This window comes from Amblyomma americanum, chromosome 10 (genome assembly GCF_052857255.1).
Source record: "Amblyomma americanum isolate KBUSLIRL-KWMA chromosome 10, ASM5285725v1, whole genome shotgun sequence".
Classification (NCBI taxonomy): Eukaryota; Metazoa; Arthropoda; class Arachnida; order Ixodida; family Ixodidae; genus Amblyomma; species Amblyomma americanum.
This window is the reverse complement of record NC_135506.1, coordinates 140,575,100-140,592,350: the sequence shown is the minus strand read 5'-3', so window position 1 is coordinate 140,592,350 and position 17,251 is coordinate 140,575,100. Positions and strand designations below refer to the sequence as shown.

Here is a 17,251-nt window from a genome sequence, read left to right as displayed (position 1 = left end):
ACACGGGCGCCTTACCGTTTTGCCTCCATAAAAACGCAGCCGCAGTGGTCGGGTTCGAACTCGGGGACTCCGGATCAGTAGCCGAGCGCCCTAACCACTGAGCCACCGCGGCGGGTTTGCCAAGGGCAGCAAAGTGGTTGTTTGGGCGTGTTGGTAAGACATGATATAAACTTGATGCGCAAAACCAGACGAGGACGGTGAAAGAGACCAGAGACACCCCGAGCGCTGATTTTTAAAAATTTATTCTGAACCACGCAGCAGCATATAAAGGCTAAATGTGGCCGGTCATCACACATGCGCAGTCTGCAACCAATCAATGATGACGCAAGTATTGTAATTCCTTGAGGGATAGAGCAATGGACGGCTTGGGCACGCAGTTTTCCCCTAATCTATGTATGATCTCTGCCCCGATAATTTCGGGCGTTAGTTGGCAGGTATCTCTAGTGACAATGGTGCATTCTTTGTAGAAAGGCACGCCGCTAGATTTAGCACAGGGTTCTGCGCTCTGGCCGAAACTGGGTTTATCACTGGGGTGCCCACTTGATTCACGCTTTGTATACAGTCCGCGTCCAGGAACCCTCCGCACTTTTCCCTTACATTTCTACAATGTAATTTCTAGGGGAACGTTATTATGGTGGAAGAATTTAACCTGCCGCCTATAGAGTGAAATGTGTACACAGACAGTCCAAGTGATGGAGGAGTATAGTCTGATTTTCTGTGCTGATAGACCTAGCTTTCTCATTGAACCTGACTCAAGTGGTAAGCACCCCAACCCAAAAAAGCTGGCTTACGCGAATCACTCCTCAATTTACTCATCATAAACCACCCCTTAACTCACCTTCATTATTCCTCAGAAGTTCTGAAGCAATCTCGGATCACATGACTGTAATTACTGGGCTATCTACAGTACGTTGTAAGCGACGTCCAGCCATATTATTTCATTTCCTGATTGGGCAAAAGCAAACGACGTTGGTGTATTCGTTTGCTTAGGAGAAAACTACGAACAGTACAGAGTCACCCTGTATGCTGAAACTCGGCCCCTGTCAACGTAGATGGGAGAGCTTCAAAGGAGTAGTGCATTGTATTCTCCATCCCCATGCGCAGAAGAAGAGTGCGTAAAACGACCCATGGAATTCGCAGAATATCATTCGTATGAAGCATCGGTTGAAACGTCTGCGCACAAAACGTAGTAAATTGCCCTTATATATCAAACCCGACATTATTAGCAAAGTTTCCCAGGCTTTTCAAAGAGAAGCAATAAAAGCAAACGAAATGTATATAACACAGTGCTTATCCGAGTTTATCAAAAAATTGCCAGGAAAGTTCTCTAGGCATACCTCAAAACGAAAAACTGCCGTTCAGCATTTAGCTATTATGGAATACATTTTCACAGACAACTTTGAGATGGCCTGTGCTTTTAACAAATACTTCGAGTCTGTATTCCCTTCGGATGATATTGCTACGGACGCTGGGAGGACGACGAAGTGGTTGGTAACGAAGACGACGCTGAGGTGCGCGCTTGTGCGCTGAGAGTCTACTCCAAGCCATCGGTTCCTTGCGTAGCAGGTTACCTCTGCTCTTTCTACTGCTGCTTCTAGCCGACACGTATCATTTGGTGGAGGTTGCTAAATTCGATCCCCGACCTCAAGCTGGCTCTCCGTCGTGGCCGCCGTCTCGCCAACATGTCTACCGAGTCCGAGCCCTCTACCTCTCCGTCAACACCGCCAGCGGTCGTCGTTGCCCACCACCGCGAACCGGGCACGTTCTGCGGCACAGACGACGTTGATGTGGACGACTGGCTGGTTCTTTACGAACGCGTCAGCACGCACAACAGGTGGGATCCAACGCTGATGCTCGCTAATGTGATATTTTACCTTACCGGCACCGCGAGAGTGTGGTTCGAAACCCACGAAGATGACTTGACCTCATGGGACATATGTAAGCAGAAGCTCCGCGACCTCTTCGGAAAACCCATCGGCCGCCAACTCGCCGCCAAGAAGGCACTCGCGTCCCGCGCCCAAACTTCCTCCGAGCCATACATAGCCTAAATACAAGACGTCCTCGCCTTGTGCCGTAAAGTAGATAAAGACATGTCCGAAGCAGATCGTGTTGGCCACATCCTGAAAGACATTGCCGACGATGCCTTTAATCTGCTTCTATGCAAAGACTGTTCCAAGGTCGCTTCTGTTCTTGAGGTGTGCCGCCGTTTCGAGCAAGCCAAACACCGGCGCATTTCTCACCGTTTTGACCGGCTGCCGAACACTGCTGCTAGCTCCTCCTGTGAAGATCTGCCAACATTGCGGCAGCCTTCCGACCCGGCTAACTTAACCCCTATCGTGCGCCGCGAACTGGAGGCGATGACACCCGCTGTTTCTTCCTTGCCACTGCCGGACAACACCTTGGCCCTCATCCAAGCCGTCGTTCGCCAGGAGGTTGCGCACTTGGCCGTCCCTTCTCCTCGCGTCGTGGACAACGCTCATGCCAGCCCGGACCCTCCAGTGATCGCAGCTGCCACTTACAGTCGCAGCTTCTCGCCTCGGTACCGATATCGCAATCCTGCCGAATGGCGTACCTCTGATGACAGGCCGATCTGTTTTACCTGCTCTCGCGTCGGACACATCTCCCGTCACTGCCGCAGCCGTTGGTCCCCGCCACCTTGCCCCTACTCCTTCGTCGACCGCCGCAACGACTACGGCCCGCACCGCTTCACACCACGACCCGATCCACTCCCTGACGAGCCCGCTCCGCACGCTCGTGGGTCCAGCCGCTCACCTTCCCCATTAGGCCGCCGCTCCCGTTCTCCTCCCACACGCCGCAGCCCTTCTCCTTCGACCTCCCGCCATTTCTCGGAAAACTAGCCGATGCAGCCCACGGAGGTGACCCTGCATCATTGACCCGGCCTGAAAATCCTCTCTTGACCCCCGCTGCCCAACGTAATCTCTTGAATGTTCTCTTGGATGGTGTCCCGGTCCTTGCCCTCATTGATACTGGCGCCCAAGTGTCTGTCCTGAGCTCTTCTTTGCGCCGCCGTCTGAAGAAAGTTTAACGCCTGCCGCCATGTCCACGGTTCGCGTCGCCGATGGCAGCCCCGCTGCCGTGATTGGAATGTGCACTGCGAGAGTCAGCATTGCCGGGCGTCATATACCCGTTCTGTTCACCGTCCTCACCCGGTGCCCTCAGGACATAATCCTTGGCCTTGACTTTTTAACCGCCCATTCAGCTCTTATTGGCTGTTCCTCAGGCCTTCTTTGATTGGATCTGCCCCTGTGCAATGACGACTCCACCAGCTCACCTCGCCTTCAATCCACCGAGTTTGCTCGTCTCCCGCCACAAACTGCTGTCTACATCCCTCTGTCGCCTTCTCCTCCCGTCCCTGATGGAGACCACGTCGCCTGCCCTATCACCGCTGTGATTCTGAATCGTAATGTTCTCTTTCCCCACACCATTGTCGACATCACCAACAACTGCACCTGCCTCCCTGTCCTCAACTTCAGCCTGTCCCCTCAGGTACTTCCGACCGGCATTTCCCTTGCTGATCGGTCCCCATTGACCGATTGCACAGTTTCGGTCCTGGCTCCTGACCCAACGACTGCCGTCTCCAATGTCCCTACATCGCAACCCTCCCGGGAGGACTCTATTTCCCGGATGATCGCGGCCGATCTGATCTCTGCTGATTCTACCGCTCTTCACAGCCTTTTGTCCTCCTACAGTGATATTTTTGACTTTGGGGACCGTCCCTTGGGTCAAACCTCTGTTGTCGCCCACGACATTGACACCGGCGAAGCCCGCCCTATTCACGGACGGCCCTATAGGGTTTCTCTCGCAGAGCGCCGTGTTATTCAGGCACAGCTGGACAAGATGCTGGCCCGCAACATCATCGAGCCTTCGAGTAGCCCTTGGACATCCCCTGTCGGGATTGTTAAAAAGAAAGATCAAACCTGGCGATTCAGCGTCGATTACCGCCATGTGAATGCCGTCACAAAGAAAGACGTCTATCTTTTGCCTCGAATTGACGACGCTCTCGACTGCTTGCACGGCGCCAGTTACTTTTCTTCCATCGATCTTCGCTCAGGGTACTGGCAGATCGCTGTCGATGAACGGTATCGGGAGAAAACCGCCTTTGTCACCCCGGACGGCCTGTACCAATTTAAAGTTATGCCTTTCGGCCTGTGCAATGCCCCTGCGACCTTCGAGCGCATGATGGACTCCCTCCTGCGCGGTTTTAAGTGGACGACATGCCTCTGCTACTTAGATGACGTGATTGTTTTTTCGACCACATTCCAAAGCCACCTGCATCGCCTTTCAGCCATCCTTGCCGTCTTCCGCCGCGCTGGTCTTCAGCTGAACACGAAGAAATGTACCTTCAGCCGCCGTCAGCTCAAGGTCCTTGGCCACTTGGTCGATTCTGCTGGGATCCAACCGGACCCCGATAAAGTACGCGCCGTGCGTTCATTTCCTACTCCGCGCTCCTCCGGTGATGTGCGCAGCTTTCTCGGCCTATGTTCCTATTTTCGCCGGTTCGTCCAGAACTTTGCGGAAATAGCCCGACCTCTTACCACGCTCCTCAAGAAGGACATCCCGTTCTCTTGGGGACCCCCCCCCCCCCCCCCCACCAAGCTGACGCCTTCAGAGCCCTTATCAGTGCCCTCACTGCTCCACCTGTGTTGGCGCACTTTGATCCTTCAGCCCCTACGGAACTTCGGACCAATGAGAGCGGCCATGGCATTGGTGCCCTACTTGCTCAGCGGCAACGCAACAAGCTTCGCGTTATTGCGTACGCCAGCCGTCTCCTTTCTGTGTCAGAGCGCAACTATTCTATCACCGAGCGGGAATGCCTCGCTCTGGTTTGGGCTATTGCAAAATTCCGCCCTTACTTGTTTGGGCACCCTTTCTCTGTTATCACGGATCACCACGCCTTATGCTGGCTTTCTTCGCTCAAAGACCCTACTGGCCGGCCGGGGCGCTGGGCTCTTCGCCTTCAAGAGTACACATTTTGTGTCGTCCAGAAGTCCGGCCGCTTGTACCAGAACGCGGATTGCTTGTCCCGTTGCCCTGTCGATCCGCCTTCCTCCAACGAATGCGAGGCTGACGCCTGCGTCTTATCCATGTCAGCCTTCCACAACATTCCTCAAGAACAGCGCTTGGATTCGTCGCTACGTTCCCTCATCGACCGCCTCACTGCCAACCGCTGTGATGCGTCCCTCGCCCCGTTTGTGCTCCATGAGAACGTCCTCTACCGGCGCAATATGCGGCCTGACGGCGCTGACCTCTTGCTCGTGGTCCCTCAACACCTGCGCAGCAGCGTCCTTGAACAGCTTCATGACGTTCCCACGGCCGGTCATCTTGGAGTCTCTCGCACCTACGACAGCGTGCGCCGCCGCTTCTTTTGGCCCGGTCTATACCGTTCTGTCCGCCGTTATGCGGCCGCTTGCGAACTGTGCCAACGGCGGAAGACGCCCTCGGTTCTCCCTCCCGGGCACCTTCAGCCGATTCCCATCCCCGTAGACCCGTTTTCCCGTGTCGGCCTCGACCTGCTCGGCCCTTTTCCGGTGTCTGCTATGGGAAACAAATGGATCGCGGTCGCGACGGATTACTCCACGCGCTACGCTATTACTCGAGCGATCCCAACCAGCTGCGCAACTGATGTCGCTGACTTTCTCCTGCACGACGTCATACTCCACCACGGTGCTCCCCGTCACCTGCTCACCGATCGCGGTCGCTGCTTTCTTTCCAAAGTGGTCGCCGAACTCCTCCGCTCCTGCTCCGTCCGTCATCAATTCGCCACGGCCTACCATCCGCAGACGAATGGCCTCACTGAACATCTGAACCGTACCCTCACCTACATGATTTCCATGTACGTCACCGACCATCACCGCGACTGGGATATTAGCCTCCCATTTGTTACATTCGCCTACAATTCTACGCGTCACTATACAGCCGGTTTCTCCCCTTTTTACCTTCTCTTCGGCCGCGATCCTTTGCTGCCCTTCGACAGTGTACTGCCCGCCACCGCCTCCACGAGTCCTTACGCTCGGGACGCCATCGCTCGCGCCGACGCTGCCCGTCTTGTCGCCCGCCAGCGGCTGTCGGCCTCCTAAGTCAATCAGAAACGACGTCATGACTGTCGCCGTCGTGAGGTCACCTACTCTCCTGGCTCCCTTGTGTTACTCTGGATCCCTTCCCGCCGTGTGGGCCTTTGTGAAAAACTGCTCCTCCGATATACAGGCCCTTATCGGGTCGTACGTCCCGTGACCGCGGTGACGTACGAGATCACCCCGCTACATCCGCCATCTCCGGCCGCTGCACCCCGCACCGACATCGTCCATGTGTCCCGCCTCAAACCTTACAACTCGCCGTCTAGCTGGCCTGTGTAGTGTGCACCGGGACGGTGCTTTTGCCGCGAGAGGGGGTCATGCTACGGACGCTGGGAGGACGACGAAGTGGTTGGTAACGAAGACGACGCTGAGGTGCGCGCTTGTGTGCTGAGAGTCTACTCCAAGCCATCGGTTCCTTGCGTAGCAGGTTACCTCTGCTCTTTCTACTGCTGCTTCTAGCCGCCACGTATCAATATTGCAACGCAAGAACTTGAAATATGTAATCGCTCACCACCTTTACCTGACATAGTAATTAGACAAGAAGGCATATTTACCTGTCTTCGCAACCGAAATGAAAAAGTCTGCTGGTTCGGACGGTATTCCGCACGCCTTTTTGAAAAGTACGGAGAATAGTGCTCACACGAAACAGATATCTTCAACAAGTCTCTTCAAATTGGAGAGGTTCCGAATGGTCGGAAATGCGCTAAAATTATACCCGTGCGCAAACAAGGTGCGAAAGACAAAACAGAAAATTCCACACAAATATCCGTCACCAGCATATGCTTTAAAACCATTGGACAGGTATTATCTAAGCATTTGATGGATTTTAGCCAGAAAAATGGCATTCTAGGTCATCACCGGCATGGTTTCCTACGCGGATACTCAATGGCTACGATTCTTATAGTTCTGAGTTATACATGATATTATTGGGACAAATGATGAATTAGGGCAGACAGATTTCGTCTTTGTCGATTTTAGAAAGGCATTTGACCGGATATCTCATCATAAGTTATTACTCATGCTTAAGATAGCATTGCAGAATGATCAACTTGTCAATTGGATTGAAGCTTATCTGTATAAAAAACAGTTTCCGTGGATGGTTCATCCAGTACTACTAAATATGTTCGATCCGGTGTTTGACAGGGGTCGGTCATAGGACCTTTGCACTTCTCTGTCTATATCAGTGATAGGAATATTGGCTTTCACTCATATGTAAAATACGGCACTACGCAGATGACACCCTAGACTATGCTAAAATACACTGTTCCGATGACCAGGATAGGCTTAATGATTATTTGCGGGAAATTAACCCGTGGTGCTAAATAGTGGCAAATAGATAAGAATAAGGAAAAAAATTTCATGCGGATAACACAAAAAAGAAACCCTTTGTGTTTCTCTACATGTTCGACATAATTTAAAATAAAGAAAACAATATAAGCATCTTGGTATTTACCTCATTACCGACCTGAACTGGTCTGCACATGTGGCCCATGGTTGCAACAAGGCGACGTTTAAACTAAGGGCATTGAGGAAGAAACTGTTGCTACGACAGATGTAAAGCTTCTTGCATATAAAATGACGGTGAGGCCACTCTGGACGTATGTGAGCCAAGCCTGTCTACCATAAAGCAAAAAAGATATACAGAAATGGGAGCGGGTTCGGAACAGTGCGATTAGATTTGTCTATCGTGCCTACACTAGAATACAGTCTGTTACAGAACTGAGGGATCGTTACATTGCACCAAAGAGTGAACTATTGTAGACTGCTTTTCATTTTAATATCCTGAATAACTATCAGGCAGACACTATGAAACACATCTCACCACATGTTATTTCTCAGTGAAGAACAAGACATTCAAAACACATCAAACCACTAAAGTACAGAACCGATTGCTTCAAGTATTATTCTTTAGTTCAGTCTATAGACGAGAGGGATAAGCTGCGGAATGAATTTGTCGTCGTTAGAGAACCAGTACCGTTCGGAAATTCTTTGACAAAGTACTTTCGAATGGTATGATAAATTCCTGGTACCCTGTAACTGACCCTAGTAATCTATGCATTTGCTGAATTATGATGTTTTGGTTGTATTCTTTTTAAAAGTGTATAGATATTTCCTTGTAAAGCAGAGAGTATTTTGCATCCTGTGTTTTAACAGTGCAAGAAGCGGTGAATTGTACAGTTTCACTGATTTGTTTTCTTTTCTGTTTTTACAATGTGTGATAATTTTTGTTGTATACATGCCGCAACTTCTTTCTTGGCTCCTGCTTACAGCATGAATAACTGAAACAAATATTCGGCCACACGTCCTTCCTTACTCGCGTGTTTGTTTTCTGAAGAGAGAGACGACGGCAAGCGTTCTGAGGCAGGCAGCGCACCTTAAAGGAGCCAATGCTGCTGTATTTACGGCTGCAGTGTGGCACGAAGAAATGGGACAGGAGAGGCGCTCATGAATAAACGCCTTCTCTGACAGACGCTGCCGCCGGCCCCGCTAGCTGGCAGGTGGCGGGATGCATATGGATGTGTCCAAGCTGGCGCCGTCGGCATCGATCGGGCCTGCGGCGGCTCAAATTAAAAGCGGCCGCCCATTGAGCAGCGCGCTCTCCGCACGAAAGCAACAGCCTGAGGCCGCCAGCGCAAAATTGAAATTCGGCCGCCTCAAAAGAGGCCCGCGAGCAGCGCGAATAGGATTCTTGCGGCCGCTGCCCCATTGTGTCCCTGGGTCTCCGTCCGGGCGCCAGGCAGAAAAGAGCGGCCTAATTACGGCCGCCACCTCAATGGTGCTGGGCGAGCGGCGGTGGCCTCGCAAAGGGAATTAACCAGCCGCTTTTCGAGAAAAGGCCACATCCCTGTACCCCGCGCACATCAGGGCCTGAGCGCAGGCAAAGAAAAGGGCTGCGCGGAAGCGGCTCTTGACGTAGTCTAACGGCCGTTGTCGCGCCAAGCACGTACGACGGGAAAACGACACCGCGCTTTCTCGTCTGCAGCGAGCGTGCGGACCCATTCAAATCACGGCGGCCGATGGGCAGGCGCATCAATGCGCCATCAGGCAGGCGTCGCACGCGCCTCGGCGTCTATGATGAGAGCACCGCGCCGCCTCGAGACACTCTTTCGGCGTCCATCGGAATGCTCGCATCGCCCCCGTCGCGGGGCCGCTTTTCGCCCTCCGCTCCTCCTCTCCCGCAGTAAAGATCGCCGCTGCTGCTCTGATAAGCGCTCTCCCCCTCCGTCACGGATGCCGCGACCACCTGCCGTCAACTCTGGCCCCTGCGCCGCTCCGGGTGCAGGCCCCGGGCGGTAGAAGGGCTCCGCACGCGGCTTGTGTCGTGAACTGTCCCGTGGCACCAAGTTCCGCTCTCTGGGGTTGCGGGTTTCCCGCCAGCGAATCTCGCAAGTGTCAGCTTCGAGAGCCAAGCAACGGTGGAGCCCGCAAGTCCGGCCCTCCTCTCGGCCGCGCACCTCCTCGCGGCCACCGCCCGTTCGGCGATGTTCTCCGGTCGCCTCTGGCCGCGTTTTCCCGCCGCGGCGATTAGGTACGCCGCAGTCAGCCTCCGCGTGAACCGCGCTCGGAGGTCCGAGGACGGCCTCTCAAATGGCCGCGAATAGAAAGAATGCCGCGTCGTTCGGAATCAGCTCCAGAGGAGGGAAATGCATTCCCACCCGGTGTGCTATGGCAAGCTACCCCGTTAATAAAATGATTTCTCGCCGCGGATCACCCAGTGTCGTGAACCAAAGACAGCGTTTGCAATTTTCTTTTTTCTAGGCGCGAACTAGAGAACAGGCAAGAAAATCCAGGCCATTCAGCCACACTGCGCCCGAAGGTCAAGGTGGTAGCAGCTCCCAGCTGGTACAGCGAGGCGCGCTTGTTTTTGTCGAACGTGTTCATCGTAGAGGTCGGTGAGGAAGAGATAAACCAGGGGATCTGCCAAAAAATGCGCGGGTGCCAAGCGCTAATACCGACGCCTTTGGGAGCCCACCTGCGTCGGTAGGTTGCTTGGCAGTCGTCACCCAATGACAAAAGTATTCGACTGGGTATCAACAATGTCGTACATGGCAAAATGCGTTTTGTAATTTAAATTAATTAAATTACGAATGCTTTAAAGCCCCACATCTTATTAAATTATATTGTCGGCGTATAAAGGTGGTGGCAATAAACCAAGTGCTCGGAAAGACTAAAAACACATTACACATGTTCGTCAGGAATGGACGTCATGATTTTTAAACATGCCTTTTTAACTTGCCAAGTATACAAAAGATGTACTGTTTACAGCTCCCACAAGGCACGTCAGATCTGCTAATGTAGTGTAAAGAGGGGAGGGAGGGTGGTTTGAATAGAGACAAACAGCCAGGGAGGTAATTTCCTCCCCTATACGCGTGTATCGTCATAGCATGAGCTATATAACTGAGAGCGGCGTGCCCCTTGCGTTAAGAAAATTTGATGAAATTAACTTTCTACACTGCGACGTGATTGCCACCGAGCTAGCCAGTCATCATTCATGGTATACAACTCATAGGGCACAGAAAAGACGCCGGAACAAGAATCAACCACATGTACACTTTCATGGCCAAAGTGAAACCTTTATACACATCACGCGTGTGTGCTGATCCTTTAATTTTCTCGGCAACTTTCTGAAAAAGACCTTAATATCCTACACTCATGTGACGGTTGTGCAGCCACTACATAACCCTGAGCCTAGTGCACGGAATACGCAAGTTTGAAAATCCACATAAATTCTGCCCACCTCAGACATGATAATGGTACTGAGGATTAGCGCGACGCACGCGCCTAGGCAAATCCCCGATTTCTCTATGTAAAGAGCACTCGTCATATGTGCTTCCCTTCTGCGAGCAGAAAGAAAGAAGAATGAGTGGGCACCACATATCTGAGCGAGACATTTAGTTGTTAAACTCTGTGACGGACTCCTCACCGTTTTGCAGCAATATAAAGCGGGATATAATGTGTGCATGCTAGCAAGATTGCAGATTGTGTTACTCTGAAACATGCACGAATATGCAGCTTCAGAAATTCAGCGAACTCATTCCGAATTTCTGGATCTGAGGAGAATTTAAAGAAGGACGTTCTGGCAGGCTAGTTGGTTCATGATGAACAAAAAGGGTATAAACTGCGCGAACAAGACGGGACAAGAGGCACTGTCGATTTGTGTGCCTCGCGTCCCGTCTTATTCGCGCAGTATATACCCTTTCTGAGAATTTAAAGGATGCAGACACCAATTATTTAACCCAAACCAACGATATAAATCGAGTCATTGGGTGTTAGGTGCAATATTTAGTCGCAGCCGTTGACCGGAACGTAAGTTAATGATGTTGAATGTTGTCCGAGGAGCCGCTCGGCATTCCAACCCGTCATCCACTTACGTCATAGTGCACTTGCCCCAATTAATGTGACATCGCCGGACCCAATGCATGTTCACAGAGTCATGATTATTGTGGTAGTTCACGCTGGCTGTCGGCCGTGACATCGAGGTGCACTTCAGCCTCGGCGCCGACCGAGGCCAGAAGTGCCGGCCAGTACTAAATTGTTCATAAACAGTTGTTGAGGCGGCGTGCTGCTTTTTTGTCACGATAGTGTTAAGGAGCGCGTCTCACAGAAAACTGAGCGTCGTCGTCGGCGGCGTGCTAGCGCTCTGATTGATACCAAATCTCGAAGCCGAAGTTGAAAGGGCAAAGTGAGAAGGGGACGCGCACGCAATTTGGCGGTTTCCAGTGTTAGCGTCCTAGCACTTACAGTGTCCCTTGCCAGTGTTTAGCCGTTGCGTGTTAATGTGTTTCTCTGAAGCCTTATATGTGGCAGGGCTGGCCACCTGCCCGCCCAGTTGTTGACCCAGGTGTGTTTATCTACGTGTGTTTGCTTACGTACGCATATATAAGGACACCAGAAATTGAAAAACATAACAGGATTTAGTTCATGATGTTTCGGCTGTTTTGCAATTTCTGGTGACTTTATATATATATATATATATATATATATATATATATATATATATATATATATATATATATATATATATATATATATATATATATATATATATATATATATATATATAGCTCACTTGGTAGAGCACAGGACGCGATATTCGGAGGTCGTGGGTTGGGATCCCACCGGCGGCATAGTTTTTTTTCTGCTGCTTTATAAGTAATTGTCTTTAAGCGACAGATTAATCGAGGTATTATTATCGAACTAATCAGCATTATATATTAAAAAAATTAAACATTTCCTTATGCACCTTGGTTTCGGTGGCTGTTGGCTCCCTTCATAAATAAGTTTATCAAACGAGCCCCTCATTTCCTTAACTTTGTCTCCTAATAACTTAACGAGGGTCTCGGTTCTGACAGTCTTGATGCCACAGGTAGCATAAGGGGGCTCTCGCACAGTTTCCGCCCTCGCCGTTAGATGACGTTCCACGTCACACTCGCGGTAATACAGGACGTGCTACGTCCGCCGCTATAGACGAGGGTGGCGCTGGTGAACACTCTCAAAGTTTGCTTACACCCAATAAACATAAATACCCACGAGAGCAGCAGATTGGACAGCAGTCGCCGTAGCTCAGTTGGTAGAGCACCGGACGCGATATTCGGAGGTCGTGGGTTCGGATCCCACCTGCGGCATAGTTGTTTTTTCTGCTGCTTTATAAGTAATTTTCTTTAAGCGATAGATTAATCGAAGTATTATTATCGAACTAATCAGCATTACATATTGAAAAAATTAAACATTCCCCGAGGCACCTTGGTTTCGGTGACTGTTGGCTCCCTTCATAAGTTTATCAAACGTGCACCTCATTTCCTTAACTTTGTCTGCTAATATATATATATTAAAAATTCGCTTTTCCGAAAGGGAGTTTTGTATTAACGTTCGTGGTAAAAATGGCGAGCATTATATTTACCACAAGCAAAGAAATGTTTTCAGGATATTCTCTGCAATTTCATAAAATTCCATCATGCAACACTCGTCCATATCGCGGAGACTAAAGTACTGTGCGAATATACACGATGCAGAACGGAGCTTTTCCGGAAACAGGTTCCGTGTTAGCGAAATTTTGATATTTTTATAAAGCCGAAAAAGACGTATTCACGAATGCAGATGATGCTAGCAATCTGAAGGACGGAATATAAATTGACTCTAACAAGAGAGTTATACTTGAACTTATACCAACACTTAGAGGAGACAACAGTTTGGATAAAGAATAAAACTAAAGAGCATTCTTGAGCACATGCTTGAAGAAGAAAAGGCAATATTATGTTGCTGACATCTTCTTGCGATTAAATTTTTTGTGATTTATTCAATTTTTGTTTTTTTCGTTGTTTGCACTATAAATCAGCCACCATATCCGGGTACTCATTGACCACATGCTGCCATAGCAGGTGTGAGATGTGGTGGGATGGAGCACAGACCACGTACACATTGTCGAAGTTCGTGACGTTTTCCCACCAAAACTCTGGTTGGGACCGGTTGCTTTTTTGTGTTATGCATGCGTTGTATCCTCCTGAATCTTCGAGTACGTTTTCATTGGATCTTAATATGGGTTTTGCTGGCGAAGCGTAACTTCCAAATTTTGGGTGTCCTCAGTTTTTCAAAATTGGCGGTGCTCTATGATTGAGCCAGTGATGGTCACGTACTACTGGCGACGTCACGATCTTCTTAAGCACATTCATAGATCGCGGAGATTCCTCATACCACTACCGGGGCAATTGTGCAGCGGTTAACTATGCGCCATTTCCACGGCTGGTGGCTGTTTCAAACAAAGGCACCGCTGGGGCTTATGAGGCTCAGGTTGCTCTTCCCAAGTTCCCGTAAGGCTCATGCGCAGCGCCAGTTTGGGCAGGCGGCAACTGCACTGATTTAATTTTATTATTTTTCTCGTCACGTTTCACGGGGGAAGGTAGGTTTCAACTCCAAAGGCAGATCGCCACGTGCCATGGTAGCCATGTTGTGATGACATCGCAAGGTCACGTGACCACTGTCGATCAATCATTAATTTAATTGTCACCTGTTACAGCGGGCAGCTTGCTCACAATCAGGTGGGTAGGTTGCCTCCTGCCCCGGTGCGATGATTATGATTGATGCCGTCAGAAGGTGACGTGACCTCTCTCGATCAGTCAGGAAACTTAGAGAAGCCGCAAATTTTTTACAAGAGGAGAACATAAATGCCCTTGCTTTGAAAAAAAAAATCTGGCCAGTTCAAGAAACCTTGCAACAATGGCCACAAAAAAGGAGCAATAATGTGCAGCCTGTTCAGCGAAGAGAACATCTGTGTGTGGCATTGCGCATGCCTCGAATTACGGGACAATGAGGAAGACGGATATGAATAATCGCGTAATGTACGCCCGATCCAGCCATTGCAAAGCGTAGCGGGCCGCGTCCTCCAGAAGTATCCGAAATACGAAGTGTGTTGTTATCTACGCAAAGCAGGCATTCGGCGGACACGCCTCGGGCGGGCCGAAGGTGAGTCTAAAAAAATACTGAACTAGAGAATTGTTTTCCAGAATGCGGCGGCGACCTCGACAGCGGACTTTTCTTCGCACACATTCTGTGGAGCACGGTGGCCTCAAGCAGTCTGTGCTTCTCCCAGGGGGCTGCACTGACCAGGATGCCGCTTAACCCAAATAAACATGGCCAGTATATTTCGTATAGGCTGTATTGTTTTCCTGTAGGCGTTTCATTTGCTTGTTTTTAGACAAAATTGCATTGAAGTGTAAGGCTATAAATTGACACAGTGGCTGCCGAAAGTCTACTGGATTTGAATATGGACTTTCTTATTGCCATACCCACTTCAATTTGTGTTCATACATTCGTCAGGAATAGCCTGCAGTGAAGCCTCGTGCTTTTGGCTGCCATCAACAGCCATCGCAGCAAAAGACGACGCATTTTAAAGAGCTATATCACGTGTTTCAGAGAAACCTGCTGCAAAACATTTATAATTAGTCTTTTTGATGTTTAAAGAAAGGTCTTTTTAGCCAAGGCAGTGCCAGTGTTTCGGGCCGTCAGAAGAAAGGTGAATCATGTGAAATTCTAAGTTGAGTTACAGATAAGCACCTGGCCGCTATTACATTTTCAGCTCGCTATTAGTAAAAGCCATATCTGTATTAGAATTTTCAAGCCACGATTTCCTACCGTGCTGTTTCTGAACAAATTTTAGCCATTTCTCGCGCGGTTCGAAAATCTCGCGCATCCTGTGTGCGCACACAGTGACGTGTGTGCCACCCTTGCATAGGGCGCTGTGTGCTCTTCACGCAATAAAAATCTGAAGATAGAAAGCAGCCCTTGGTTTCGTGCTCTTCACCAGCTCAATTGCTTGCGAGTCTCTACTTGTGCCCAAGCACTGCTTCTAAATCGTAGAAGCTGCGACAAGACGTCGGCTTTTCTGCGGGATATGCACCCCTTGAGTGCTCTACACAAGGGTGACGCCGACTGTATGCATCGAACCGCGTCACTACATGGCCCACCTGCCAAGCGACCTTTTCTGTCCCACCCGACCTGCGCTACTCGCCGCTGCTCATTGCTCCTGCCGAAGCATTTAGCTAACCATCTTGCTGGTTAGCCTGATTCATTTCTTTCGTTACGTCCGCAAACACGTGCATTATTATGCCGCAAAAACCCATTTTTCATCTTAAAAAAGCCCTTCTTTTGAAATTTGCTCCGGGCTTTCATGAAACACCTAGTACACATTGGCACCTGCAAATAGATAACGCTAAATAGAGAATTTCTTCAATCTACGCTTTCGCGAAATCCCATCTGGGCAGATAGAAACTCCATTTCAACAAAGAAAGAAAGCTAAACCATTGGTTGGCGCCTCCTGTTTTTGTCTTTTGAGATGGAGAGTTATTGTGGCAGATCATTTGCCAGCAACCTTCACACTACCGCTATAACTCTATTTCTTCTGGCTTACTCAAGCGTATCCGAGCCAGAGCTAGCTCTCGGTACGCAACCAAAGTTTCTCTAGTACTCCCGAGAAATATGTTGGCAAGTCTGCACGGGATGCGCTGGCTTACACGATTAGAGACACTATATTTTAAAGGAACCAATATCTGGCAGATGGCTTTCTGCATTAAAAATCAGGCGTACAGGCAAGAAAAGTATTGCAGGCGGGCAATGTATAGCCACATTCTATTTTCGTTTCAAAGTGTACGAGCAATCATGTCAGGCCAGCTTTGGGAACCTGTCATGAGGGGTATCGGCACGACGAAAAAACTGAGCTTGAGATGCATAGCTCGCCCGACGTCGCCTGTGATCCCCATCTGGGCTTTGATGTGCGCCGAGTGCGGCACACCACGACACAGCGCTGCCCACTCTGGGCCTCTTCCGCTTGGCTTTGCACGTTCTATTATCTCCCGCGACGGCGTCGCTCCAAATTCCTCCCAGCACATTGTCGCCAAACACGAAACGAGACTCCTTCACTCACCGAGTCTGCGGCGGCGCCCGGGTCCCAGAAGGCGTCGGCGGCGCGACTTATTCCAGGGTGCGTGCCTCCTCAGCAGTCCCTGGCAGAGATCCCCGGCCGCAAGCGCGTTGTCCGGTGCCGCGTCTTGCTGCTGCTGCTTGCGCCGGCGGTGCACTTGTTTGCGCAAAAACAGCTTGCGCAAGCGGTGCACTGGCAGGTCGTGCTCTGGACTTTGCCGCTGCTGCCCCATCATGAGAAGAGCTCGGCATCGCCTCCTCCACGACCAGGGGCCACGGTCGCTGTGTCGGCGCCGGCCGGCAGCCACCGCCAGCGCTGTGACGACCAGGGCGAAGAGCAGCAGCGGCCGCACCATAGTCTGCTCCGCGTGCAACTACCTGTTTGTCGCTCCCTGCAGCGGGGAGCGGCCCGTGGGCGGTGGGCCGCCGAATCGCTACCACGTGTTCCGCCAGCTGTAAGTCGTCGGGCCGCCCCGCACCGTACTACTACTCGCCCATCTTCGAAGCGCGCACTCACTAGAGGAGGGCAACCTCCCCCCCCCCCCTCCCCTCCACAGGCCCGTTGGCGCCCCCTGAATGCCCCCGCCTCCGAGCGCTGATGGACTCGATTGCCGGGGTAGGCGCAGCATTAAGCGGCAGAGGAGTGACCGCGGAGCCCCGTTACGCTGACGGCTCCATCGCCCTTCTGCTCCCGGCGCGACGGGTGAGCTCATACTTTGACGGACGGCCGCCAGATTATCGGG

The 17,251-nt window shown here is 50.8% G+C and overlaps 1 protein-coding gene across 2 annotated transcripts in view; it reads right to left on the bottom strand.

Annotated features, from left to right (window-relative positions):
* Positions 1–16,944, bottom strand: part of LOC144107834 (agrin-like) — a 516,722-nt gene extending 499,778 nt beyond the window's left edge. For both annotated transcript variants that reach the window (XM_077641040.1, XM_077641041.1), the window contains exon 1: positions 16,513–16,944. In XM_077641040.1, the coding sequence (XP_077497166.1) occupies positions 16,513–16,864 (352 nt within the window). In that variant the 5' untranslated portion in view covers positions 16,865–16,944. The remainder of the gene's footprint in view (positions 1–16,512) is intronic.
* Between the last annotated feature and the right edge of the window lie 307 nt (positions 16,945–17,251).